General features: G+C 36.4%; 1 protein-coding gene across 2 annotated transcripts; it reads right to left on the bottom strand.

The window, feature by feature from the left end:
* Positions 1 to 1,317: 1,317 nt before the first annotated feature.
* SYT4 (synaptotagmin 4) lies at positions 1,318 to 11,182 on the bottom strand. Of its 2 annotated transcripts, none has more exons than XM_087869852.1 (4): positions 10,959 to 11,182; positions 7,190 to 8,004; positions 5,390 to 5,510; positions 1,318 to 4,055 (listed from the first exon to the last, which is right to left on the bottom strand). In XM_087869852.1, the coding sequence occupies exons 1-4, from the start codon at positions 10,990 to 10,992 to the stop codon at positions 3,748 to 3,750; spliced, it is 1,278 nt and encodes a 425-aa protein (XP_087725978.1). In that variant the 5' UTR covers positions 10,993 to 11,182; the 3' UTR covers positions 1,318 to 3,747. The 2 variants fall into 2 exon arrangements, with proteins under 2 accessions (XP_087725978.1, XP_087725979.1); XM_087869853.1 differs by having other exon boundaries at positions 5,390 to 5,507.
* Between the last annotated feature and the right edge of the window lie 2,545 nt (positions 11,183 to 13,727).

Genomic DNA, 13,727 nt, shown 5'->3' with positions numbered 1-13,727 from the left:
TCCCCAAACCAGTTGTGTATTTTACATGCCTACCAGCAGTGCAGGAGAGACCTAGTTCTTCTAAAGCTACACCAACACTTGACATGTTCAAACTAAATTTCAACCACTGTCATCGATGTGCAGATTATCTCACTGTAGGCTTACTTAGCATTTCCCTAATGACCAATGACCTTGGAAAATCTCCTCAGTGTCTCTGGTTGCTTTTGGCAACTAAAATATATTTGAACACTTTAATACAAGGTCCAACTAACTCTTTTGACATACCTGTGCACCCTCCTTATATACTTAATATGATTTGCAGTAAAAATATAATGGCAAGAGATTCTAGTTGCATGCCATTTATAAGGCTGTTTTTCCAAACGTGTTAGCATGGAACACCTCCATATAGACTGATGTTATGAACAGTAGCTGATCCTCCAGTGGTGGGTCCCATAGTTCCCATTCACCTTAACTGGTATTTGATGGGAACAGTGTAGATGTCCTGAGAGATTTTTCTCCCCCTTTCCAAGAAGAACTAAGACTTCCGTTTCCACACCATTTTTCTAACCAGATCTATCTGATGCAAGGACATGGGAAAAATGGAAAAGAAAATAAAAGGCACTAATATAAAATAGGTAATGAAAGAGACTAAAATGAGAAATAAGATGACCAAAGAGAAAAAAAAAGAGAAGAGTAAAGAATGGTGCTAGAAAATAGTGAAAAAGTAAATAAAATATGGAAAAGTGAATATATTGTAGAAAGGAAAAGTCTTGGGGTACATGGGTGGCTCAGTCAGTTAAGCGTCTGACTTTGGCTCCAGTCATGATCTCAGGGACCTGGGATCGAGCCCCACTCAGCAGGGAGTCTGTGTGTCCCTCTCCCTCTGCTCCTCCACTCCCTGCTCATGTTCTCTTTGTCTCTCAAATAAAGTCTTTTAAAAAAAGAAGAATGGGAAAGTCAAAGAATTTGGGCATTATCCCCTCTAAGGGTCTAGCAGATCCAGTTGATGAGGACTTCTTCAAGACAGTGGTATGGCATGGAGGGAAGAGCATGGTCAGCCAAGAAATCCTTTTATTTACTATCCACGTGCACTTGAGTCAATTGCCTAAGCTCCTCGAATCTTGGTTTTTGCTTCTGTATTACAGGGATAATAATAATTGTCCCAGATGATTGTTACGAGGAGTAAACAAAATAGAATAATATATATGGAAGACCTTGGTGCTGAATCACTAATGAACCCTATATTATGCCAGGAGAGCCATTCAGGAAACTCAAAGTTTAGAAAGAAAGAAGAGAATTCTTAGTACAGAGTCTATTGGCAAAAAGTTGGAGTTGAAATGGGTTGGGCAAAAGCAGCAATTTATTCATGTCTTACAAACATGGTCTTACAAACATCATACAGAGCTGGCACGAAAGAACAGACACCATCTCATACACCATGCTTCCTTCCAAATCACTTCTATTGAGTTACAACATCAGAACAAGTCAGTTACTGAGTTACACAGTTCTTCAAACATAGAGACCTCCCCATGAGGGTGGCTGGATTGGCTAATCAGACGAACAGTTAATTTACATGTTTCATACAGTGCAGGATTTGTTAACAGAATTCAAGATATTCACATTGATATTGTAATACATTATAAAACAGTGTAATTTTCAGAAGATGATGGGATCGCAGATGTCCCTGCCTATTTCAATTCCTTTCTAGTTTTCCTTCTTTCTTTTCTTAAAAGTAGTTACAAAGAGTTTTACTCAACTTTTCACACTCAAAAACACTTTAAATTTTAAAAACTAAAAACTATTTACAAATTATTCATTGTAATTTTAAAAGTATTCGTTGTTGGTTTTGCTGTTCCACTTAAAAAAAAAAAAATCACCCTCCAACAACCATACTTTACTTGGTACCACCATTACCTTCTGGCTGCTGTGAAGGATACTTAGAGTTGACTCCTCACAATTTTTCAGAGCTCCAAAATATATTCTATTCCATGGCCCATGATACCAAATATACATACAATAAATAGGCCTTCTGACTTCCCCAAACCACACACTGACTACGATTCCTTTCATAGAAATGCTGTGAGGTGACGTTCTGGTGGATAAAGACAATGATTAGGGAATATTCTTTTTTTTTTTAATCCCAAAGTCATCTTAAAGCACAAAAAAAGAGGCTGACTTCGATCTTTGTACATACAGGATGTAAAACATTTTCTTTACATTAGGCATAGTCATAAAAAGCATGTATGTTGTTTTGAAAATGCATTGTCATAGAATTTACAAACACTGTGATATCAAACACATTTTCAAAAACGGCTAAAGTACTGACACAAAACCTGACTCAAAATGTAAATTTTTCAGTAGACTTTATTTCTAACTTGCATATTTAATAATTTGACTGTACCCAGTTTCACTCTTATGCTCTAAAAACTCAAATATGGTGACATGACCTCAAGTTCATCCTTTCAAGGAATCCCAGGGCGCTGCTTTGCTCAAGCAGGTTTTCATTGAATTTCAGAGCCCTGGCACTGGCAAACCATACAAGACACAAGTCTATAAACTGCTCCACAGACAACAGCTCAAGACAAATTAGCCTAGGAAAGATAGTGAAACATACTTTGTTGTGCTAATTTGACAGCCTAAATAGATTTTGTGTGAAAACGTGTAAATTATATTAGGCTTTGCTGTATAGCTATTTTTCAGGCATTACTTAGTTGGTTTAAGTGATGCTTTCTATCTGGCAGTGGTTAAAACTTCAGTCCTATCTGTTTCTTTCCAAATAGCAGCTGAGTCCTTCCTGGGGGAGGACAAGCTACACGAAGACTTTGTCATGTCCTTTCTGTGGACGAGGGATGGCCCTGAATGCACACCTGCATACTATACATATTTCCTTCCAGAAAGCTGCATTTCTAACTGGATTTCTAGCTGAAGTTTATTTCTTTACCCACTAACTAATTCCACAATTTCACAAAGGTAAACGGGGTTTTCTTAGACCACACTGATGTTTGTGAAGGGCAGTGAATAATTCAAGGCCGCGGTTCTTATGTGAGATCGTATTTTCCAACAATTTGACTCACATATAACCTTAGGAGGGAGAAAAATAATATTTCAGCCACAGTGTTCTCAACTCAGCCCTTTAATAAAATGATTTTTCAGCTTGTTCACTGTCCTTTTGAAACAAAACCAAGTTACTCCTTATATAATAATATTGTATCAAATAATTACAAACTAAAGAGAAATGACCATATACTTTTAAATGCAAGACAACCATTTGCACATGACATAATGAATAAAAACAAACTAGAGAACATTTCTTTAATATCTTTGGATTTAAAGAAAAATTGATTTCCCCGTCTGAAGAAAAATGGATGAATTTTCATAAGAGAAAGCATGCTTTTCATTTCTAAATCCTAAAAAACACATTGCTTTCCAGTGACATGTTCCCATGAGATCATCACCTCCTAAACCACATCCACAGCTTGGGACTGCACTGCTGGATTCATAAAATGCTTGGCTACTCTGGCAACCTGCAGAAGAGATTGAATACCTCATGAAAATTTATCCAACTTCTTGAATATTGGGGGAAAATATCATGATACACATTTACAGTTACTTTCTGGTCCGCTAATTCAATCCATTTCTAACAACAACAACAAAAGGGCAGCTTATTGTCACAAGCTTGCAATCACGTATCAGGGAAAAAAAAAGAGAAAGAAAATTGCTCCTTGCCTAGTAGAAATCATTAAGTTCCAACTCACCATGGCTAGGACGCTACCCATCACAGAGCATATGCCACTTGGCAATTTGTCTCCTGGGATAGTCACAGATCTCTTTCCAGTGCTCTCCACCTGTTCCTTCCGCTGCTGCTCCTAGGACCAACCGCCCTATTACCTCATTTCTGGATCCCCTTTCAGAATCCAAAACCAGAAACTCAACACTTATCTCTTCAAGACCCTCACAAGGAATATCAAAGACAAACAGTTCATTGAACACTGCATTGGGGGTGCATTTCTTCACATGAGTCTTCTTTTTCGAGATTCTCTTTTTGGCATGGTACAGGTTCACTTTCACGTAGGGATCTGCAATGGTAAACGACAGACATTATACTGGCAGGACCTGGCTGGAGAGTTGATCTCAACATAATGGTGCCCTGAGAGATCACTGCATGCCAATAAAATGAGATTGCAATGAAAATGAGTCAGAACAAAGTGAAAACATGGATCAAGCCTGGCCTCTCTACTGTCAACAAATTGAAAACAAGTAAGAATATGCAATGTGAAGAGAAAACAGTTCTAAACCTCAGGATGGGAAAGGAAGTATAATGGTAAGAGGAAGAGATAACATAAAAAGAATTCTAATGGCTCATTCTGATTACATATAACTCAGTACAGAAAATAAGACAGAAGAAAAAAACATTAGACAAGACCTAACCTGCCTGAGTTGTATGACTTTGGGTGAGTCTCTCTACCGCTCTGCTTTTCTGTTGTACAGGCATTTAGAATTCACAATGGCAATGTCCTTTTGTGCTTTAAATTCTGTGCTTCTTTAATCACCAGCTGGGTTTGCTTCCTGTTTTCCAGTGTTGATCTTCCCCGTGTCACCCTTAAGGTGTGGATTTTAGGATCATGCTACCTTACCACACATTCAATTATATTATTTCTGCCTCTTTCCGGCTGAAGCATGTGAGTTCATTTTAGCTTCCTAATCTAAACCTTTAAGATCATGTGTTTAACTGCCATTGTTAAACAACAGTAGTAATAATAATAGAACTAGAAGTTATTTAACGAAGTATATCTTTCTAGTCTTCGCAATCCCCCTCAAGGTAAGTATTATTACATCTAGTTTGTATAGAGATTATGAAACATAGCCAAGATCATATGCTAAAATGGAAGGGTTAGACTTGAACTCAGATCATTTTAACCCATAGGTCATGTGTTCTTTTCACTATGAGATACAACAAGGAATTTTTTTTTAATTGGTCACAAAACTAAAAGCTAATGCTTAAAGCAGATACATAAGGAATTAAAGGAAAAATAATAAAAAAACCCAATAGAAGTGTAAGTGTGGGCAGGCTCACCAAAAATACTAAAATTAAGAACTCTTTTCCCGAACTATTGCTATATTTTTGGCAATGACCTCTCACCTCAGCATTTATCACTGCTTTCTGCTTCAAACCCACACAGTCAGACATCTACCATGGATTAGCAATGGCTTAGATGTTAGGACTATGTTCTTTTTCTTGCTAATGGTATTGGCTCACATTGTTATTTCATTAAATGAGAAACAGAAAAACAATCACATCACTTGTGCTTTTGAGTAAAAGGTAGACAAAAATCATGTTGGTTGCTAACTATTTTGCCCAAAGTATTACTCACTTATACACTGAGACCGAATTTTTCAGAAGCATTCTTACCTGAAAGTCCAGACACATCAGACTTAGGCAGGTGTCGAGCTTTTAAAACAACCACGGTGAGAGTATTTGTAGTGGACTGATAGCAGAGAGAGATGAGTAACTCACCCCGTCCTGAAGACTTCTAAACAAAGAGAGATGTGGTATAAGTATTTTTATTATTATTTTTTGTTTTGAAATTTGTACTTACAGTAATATTTTAAAGCAATATAATATTGTTATTTAAATGAAATTTTCCTCCTTATTTTTATTTTAATATGCTAAGAAATTCAAGAGTAACTACAAGCGTTTGTACAGTACTATCACCTTCTAAAAACAACTGGCTGCCATCTTGTGGTGGTTTTAGGTGCTACAGTATGTTAAAATTTGTAAGGAGTTAGCCACACCCATTACTAGAAATCTTTAAAAGAATATTTAGAGTATAGCCTATACGGAGGTGTTGGTGTTGTTTGTTTCTTTTGCTTTTTAACTAAATAACCACTTTTTGAAGTTATTAAAAGTAATAAAAATTGTCTAATCATTTGAATGGATCTGTGTACGGCAAAATGACAGTTTGATTTCAATTTTTTAAAAAACACTGATATTACTGGAATTTGAATTCAGACCAACTGAAATTTATTCTGACTGCTACCATCTCCTATCCCACAGGGCTGATGGAGTTAAAATTCTCTGTCCCCAGCCACCACTTTTCAAAGTCCTCATTCAAATCCAAGAAATGAATAAAGTTTTGGAGGGAACTGACCCAATATTCAATGCTTTGTTTTTGGAGAGCATCATAAGATCCTTCTTTGTATACTACTTAGATTTTATTTGTACTTTAAAGACATTAGGTAAGAAGACCAAGAACTCAAGTTACAAGTTTTACCTGATACTAACAAAATACAAACTCAGGGCTAGATTGTAACTAAGAATGACGGCTGGCCAGAGCTCCTAAAACTTCAATCTCTATACAAAAACTGACATGGGGTCATTATATGAATAAGAAATCCAAGAAGAATAAAAGCAGGGAATAGATCTTTATTCCTAGTGTGCCGCTAAACAGCTTGGTGTCTCAAACGAGCTACTTAAGTTTTTGAACCTTGACTTTTCATTAATTTCAACAAAGAAACAAAGGTGAGCATATGGTATTCTATAAGATCATGCCTTATAGAAACAAATTACTGTGAAGTACTACAGTTTATATCAATTGAGAGCTATATTTAAAGGGGAAATAGGATTAAATTTGATATCTTATCATTGTCTAATAGTCTCAGAACTACTAAAGCAGAATAACTACAGAGGAAGAGTAACTCACTTCTTGTCATACAACATAGTGATGAACATTTACAATTCAATATGAGGTGATGTCTCCTCCTTGAAAAGCAATTCCATGAAAAGTCAATACAACTTCCAAATCCTCAGGATAAATTGATTTAATTTTAAATTTCAATTTCCATTTCAATTATGCTGACCTTGAAACATCTTTGTTAACTTGTTTTATGAATAAGAAATATTTGCCTGCATTTTAGGTTAAGTGGCAGTCCTAGTCAAAATACTTATGATAGAAATTAACAGAAATATTTATATAAGTGTTATTTAAGTATCCATAAAGGATGCCTATTTATTTTATATAATTAAAATATTTTAAGCATTTCAGTTGTGGATTAAATTTTCTTTCATCAACTTTATTCCCTTGCCCCCCATTTGATTATGAATAATAAGTAAACATGGTAAAGATGATATGTATAAAATCCTCTAGACACAAAAAAAGCTACGTAAGAGATTGTTTATATATAAATACTTTAAGCACTAAAAATGAATTACCCTAACATTTCTTTTGATAATCTCTCTGTTCATTAACGTTTTTCCATCAGATAATTCAATTCCTGCAAGAGGAATGAGGACTTCTCCAATGATATCATCTCTTGAAAACCTGTCAAAACTCAAGATTGTGAAGTGCAAGGCCAACTCTTGGATCTGGGTGTAGAGGATCCCATAGAATGTAAAGGTCTCGTCAAAAGCTGGGTCCAGGGTCTTTCTCAGAACTCTGGTTTTCACTTTATGCTTCTTCTCTGGGAGGATCGTCATTTTGATGTACGGGTCAGAGGTCATTGACTGCTCATCCATGGCCGGCAAGCCACGGGCTTCCTTGATATTCACCACAAATGCTTTCTTCTCAAAGTTGTACTCTAAGGAGAAGAAGAGGGTTCCCAGCTTCTCCTGCTTCTCTTCTGAAGTAACGGAAGTGTTAGACTTTAAGCTATCAGGGGAAACAGCCTCTTTCTCCCCTTCTGAAAAGAGCTTTGGGGTCACATTCTCCAGATCAGAAGGGCTACTAGCTTTAAGGTTTGTTTTGGGAAAATTGCCATTGAGATCTCTCTTCTCAAGGTCAAGATGCAATGAATTCTTTGGCACAGCTGGTTTATTCTTTACTTCATTTTTGTCATCTGCTCCAAACTTCTTCTTGCTACTCAGATTTTCAGGATAAATATCAACTCCTTTTAGTACATGCACAAACTTATATGGCGGAGTCTTGTTAGACTTGGATGATTTTCTCTGACAGCAGATCCATGCAAACAGAGAGACTGTGAAGACCAGGCCAAATGCACTGAAGATCCCCACCACTGTGGGGATTTCATCTGAAAAATCAAATGACCAATAACATATATTAAAGGAGCAGAGCTGAAGATATGAGCCTATTTGAAAAGTATGCCGGAGCTGGGAATTGCTGTAGGTTGCACAGATTGGATTACTTTCTGACTGTTCTCTGTATGAGTTATGTACACATTTCATATCACCTTTAGGAATAAACACATACACTGTGTGACACACAGAAAAAAAAATACACACTATGATAGAAACTTCTTCATTTCAGTAGTTTTTTCATAAATAAAATGAAAAGATGACACTGGGCTTAGGTCAGGGATGAGGGATGCTAAATGACCCTGACCTACCTTTGTTTTCTCAGATAACATGAGTCAACTACAGCATGATAGGTCAGTACTAATTTCATTATGCTTTCTTGACATTTTGAGGCTTTCCAGAAGCATCAATTTTTACTGACTATGAAACTCTAAATGCACATTCTTCAAATACTGAGAGATTTTGTATTCTTAGTAGCTCATTATTTATACCAGATTCAAGCAGGAAACATCTAGGGGCTAGTGGTTCCAGGAATTTTAAGAAATGGAGGAACATTATCTGCTATTATCACAAACTCATCAGTAATTTCCATCCCAATTATGGAACACTGGTAAGAGAAACGTTACATATATTAGGGAAAAAAGAACAAAAAAAGATGAACAACATTATATAACTTATACCACTGCAAACTCCTTGTATACAGACCCAAAATTTCTCAAATACTGAATTATCCAAAGTACAAATTAATTATACCTAAGTGGGATAAAAATAAAACAGTGGTTACAAATGAATAACACTCCTTAACATGTATTGAAAAGAGTATAGATAATTTAGAGCTCTATTTTATGTAACTGATTTTTTTTCTAACATTTTTCCACATGGCAAATGGTAATAAAATTGAACTTGGCATTCTTTCCTTGAATGAAGGCACATTAAATTACTGACGTTAGGTAACACTGATTATGCATGAAGCTTATCATGTCCCATATGTAAGCATATTCCTCCAACAAATGATTAGTAACACTGTGTAAGTAAAAGCAGTATTGCTGTATCTGGACACAGTGCATCGATAGAGTCAATGTTTAATATAATCATAGTGAATACAACTAAGGTAATATTATCTGCATTTAGTTTCATTCTTATCTATTTTTATCCCAAATAATGAATAGTAAAGTTAGAAGTCCCAGTCAGGAAAGGGTTAAGCCTTGTTTGAATAACCCCTTAAAGAACAATCTTTTGTTACTCCCTTTCCCCATCCCCCCTAATCTTCTGCCTATCTACTTCATAATTTCAAAACTAAACTCAAAGAATATAAGAATCAGTAATGACAAGAGCAGACATATATAAGATTAAAAAACAATAAAAAATTCCATAGTTTAATTAGATCAAGAAACTGATCATGTAAAGATGAAAAATAAACCTCTGAATTCCCCAAGTAGAAAAAGCAGCGAATGCCTCAGAAAAAGAATGAGGCGAGAGCTAAAGATAATCAGCTAAACTTAGTATCAGCTTTTCAGTTTTTCCTCCTATTCAAGTCTTTGTGGGGGGGGGGGATCCACTCCTGGACTCTCTAATAATCTAAGGCCAGGAAGCAAAACCAAAGTCATTAACTAAGGCAATTCTTTAGCCAATGCGAGGAGAACAATAAAAGCAATAGAAAATGATCCCCCCTCTCTTTTTTCTAAATAGACTGATGGCCCAAGCTAGAACATATTTTTCCCTAGCACCATCTCTGAAAATGCCTCAGTATTAGAAAATTTCTTATTTTCAAATCAGAAATCGGGAATAAACATCACAACAATATAAACTCAATCACCCAAATGGAAGGCTGTAAAGGAAACTCATTTCTGAATATAATGTCACAGATTGTCTCAATTCAATACTTAAGTCACAAGGCAAAATATTCAATGTATCATGGAAAGACGCATGTACTCCCTGTGTATTCTCTACTGATAAGGTCTTAAGCTTTTGAGAGTAAAGACTTCAGTCATTTCACTCAGTTTAATAACAATTATCATGTACTCATAGATATCATTCCTTATTCACAAACTTCTATAAAATTTCCTCTTTTTTTTTTTTTTTTGAATACTTGTAAAGTAGGTAAAACTCCACCTCTTGTCTTTGGAATATAATGGGACCTAAAACTGCTACTTTTTAATTTGAAGTACATCTGATTTTATTTACTGAGAGAAGGAGAATGTGCCAAAAATTTGGTATAGGAAAAGGGAAATTAAACTGGAAAACAAGATTCCTAATTCTATTTTCCAGTAGCTTTTAGTTAACTGTTTGACCTGCAACACTTCCCTCACATCTCTGGGCTTTGGTTACCTCACCTGTGAAACGCAATGGACCAAGCCAGTTCATTTCAAATATCACTTTAAGCCTAGCATCATAGGATTCTGTGTCTTCCACTAGCAACATATTTCAAGGATACAAGAAAAACAGAGCAGAGAAAAACAACCTTATCGTACACTCTATATAAAATATACAACCCAAACCCCCAACATACAAATTATTTTATACCGAGATCAAACCCTTATGTAATCACAGAAACATTGGCTTCTCCTGGTAAGTTAAAAACAGATTTACCTACAAATAAAAATCACCTACAGAATTAATGAAACCAACAACAAACAACAGACTCCCTTTCCTTTACTTAGCGCATGCTGCAATTTACAGAGCTACCTGAACGTTTAGGAACTTCTTGGATGTAAAATCTCCCTAGCAGAAGGCGATTTTAAGGAGAAAGCAAGGAAGGAAGAAACAACAGAGAAAAAAAAGCCAAGATTGCCCCCTTACAGTTCTCATTTTCTTTTCAGATTAACTACCTAGGAAATCTATATTCAACGTCTCCTGGAAAAACAAGAAGAAGAAGAACAACAACAACATCACAGCCGACCCTGGAGTATTCAAGAAACAGCCGCAGTTATAAGTTGAGTAACTTGCTTACCAAATTCTTCCCGGCTGGTAGTGATCGGAGCCATTTTTTGCTGCGTGTTCTGTCCGAGGTGCTGAACGGATAACTCCCTGGCTTGATTCACTTGCCTGGATCTGAAGCGCCGGCTTTCCCGAGTGCTGAAAACAACAGCGCAGAGCTCAGGGGACCTGCGCCGGGAACGGGAGGAGGCAAAGAGGGAGGTCCACTCGCCCTCGCACAGTGATTTGCCACCCCTGTTCCTGTTTTGGCTCTTCTGAGAAGCTCGTCTCTGAGACTCTAGACGTGGCTGAAACCCGAATTGACGCAATCCTGACGCTACAGGGTTGAAATCAGCACCTGCCCTCCTCCCCTCCGCCCTCCAAGCCTCTCCTCTCCTTCTTTCTTCCTCCCTTCTCTCCTGAGGATTCAACACATACTCATCAATTATTTTAACTGTTGGACTACTGGAGATTAGCTTTGCTATTCTGTGGGGACTCAGAGGCACATGGAGATGAGCCCCCAAACTCATTCCTGTCCGTTTCTAATATAAAATCTTCTGATCATCAAGATCAGTAAAAGCGTGTCTGTGAGTTATCAGAATAATGCAATTTACAGAGATGATTTAGGGTAACAGTGAGACGAGAGAAATTTCTGCATCAAATGAACATTGTGACATCCAGAAATATGTTTCTCGCTTTCTAAATTTTTCTTTGATATTTTATAACTATGTTAGAAAAGAATCCACTGCACACTGATCCATTTGAAATAAGACAACAGTTTTCCCACCATAATCACTTATTTTCTAATAAATAGTCTAAATGTTTTGCTGATGCTGTTGCTCCATCTGTCTGTCAGCTCTCTTCCCTTTAATATCTGACATTTGACCAGTTAAAGTACTTAGGAACAGATGGGAATAATCCCTTCTGTATTCAGACTCACTCTCCGTTATGACTTTTGCATATAATGAGACTGCTTCTAGAATGACATTTCTGGTGAAAAGCCCTGACTTCTAATAGGATTGTGCAAAATAGTTACAAGAGTCAGACCAACAATGAAAATGAAAGAATTGATAATTATTGGTTATTTTTAAAGGAAACTATTTTTTTCTGAACTGCTGATATTTCTGGGGTTGAGGAACTGGAGACTATATGGTGTCAGATTCTGTTTAATTTTAATCTGAAGAGTGTGCCTTTTAAAACAAATGTTTAGCAATTTTCCAAAGGAGAGAACTCAGGTTGTAACTCCAACTGTCAATTATTGCTCCGCAAAGAATTCCTGTGCTCTGGAGCTCAGTGAGCAAATGACATTCAGTATGTGTTGGGATGGAGGAGGAGGGGGCACTGGGTGGCTCTCAGAAAGCTACTGTACAAGACAGGCTCCTGCACATTGGCAAGCAGTCGCTCCGAGCGTCAGGACTGTGGCTGGGGAAAAATTAGCTTCAGTCTTTTGCATCATGGAAAATTTTATAAACCAAAGTCCTTTTCTTTCCCTTTCTACTTGCTCCCACATACTTGGCATTTTAACATTCTTTTAACAGATTTTTTAAAACCATATATTGTCATGCTATGAAAACACACAAACTAATTTACTGTATTTAATTTATTCCATTGGAAGAACCTGTGTTTTGTGTCCTTATCTTTTCACTTCATTCACTTCATTGCCACCCCTGTTCGTAATCATTCAGATTACAGTAATCATTCAGATTACTTGCTTCCTCAGTTATGCATGAATGTAGTGGGATTGTCCTGAGGAATAGACATTCATTAGATGAAAGTGGCATTGATTTGTTATGCATATACCACAGGTAAACAAAATATATGGTCTGAGGTTTACCAGAATGTGTGTTTCCTGGCTAAGTTATTGCTAACATATGGTTAAACTCATTTGTCGTAAACGTAAGTACCTTATTTGTATGTTTTATATAAATTAGTATCTCATTAATTTTACCTTCAGATGGCAAAACTCTGTTTCAACAGAACCCCATCCCACCCTGGGCTGTCTCATTTCTAAGGACACATTGTGATAAAATTACCTCTTGCCCAGAGCTAATGCTATTGTGAATATAGTAACTGTTTCATTGCTTGCTTTAAAAGCAAACTGAAATAAATGTTACTAATTAAAATGTCAGAGGTTTCCCTCATTGTCATTTGATGAATAGCATATTATTTATTATCCAATCTCTTTAGACAAGCTTCTACTAGCACTAGATGAGGAGTGGGAAGATGATCCAACACAGAGGAAAAACCTGTAAGTTTCTTATGTTTGAGATTTATACCCTACCACATTATTACATTGTTCTCTTTCGATTCAGCAAACAAGTAATCAATTCGCTGACGTGAACAATACCATTCTAGCAGCAGACACTTGGGAGGAGGGGTTGTTGCTAGGTAACCATCTTTTTGCCACCCAAAACACACAGCCTCCAACAAGTTCCCGCCCCGGGAAACAGACCATTCTGTAGGAGTGGCAGTGTTTACTTCAGAATGTTGAAATGGTTCAGTATTTACCCCACTTTATTTTGGATTCTGATTACAAATATCTATACATACTTTGAGAAACAATGAACAGAACACTTGAGTTCTGTTTGGTTTTAAGAAATTCAGTTGAACCTAAGACTATTGGTGATTCATTATATCATTGTTTCCATCCATTTTATTCATTTTTTTTAAAATTAACTTAATATATAGTTTGGTTGATAAAGCTGATATAGTTTATTAATTAATATAGTATAGTCTATATTTTCTCTGGTCCCTTACTTAAAAATAGTATTGTTGGATGTGTTTAGGATCTTCTGCTAGGCAA

The sequence above is a fragment of the Ursus americanus genome, chromosome 19 (genome assembly GCF_024610735.1).
Source record: "Ursus americanus isolate L20-20 chromosome 19, mUrsAme1.1.p, whole genome shotgun sequence".
In the NCBI taxonomy this organism is placed as follows: domain Eukaryota; kingdom Metazoa; phylum Chordata; class Mammalia; order Carnivora; family Ursidae; genus Ursus; species Ursus americanus.
The sequence above is the reverse complement of the archived record's forward strand: the minus strand, read 5'-3'. Positions and strand labels throughout refer to the sequence as shown.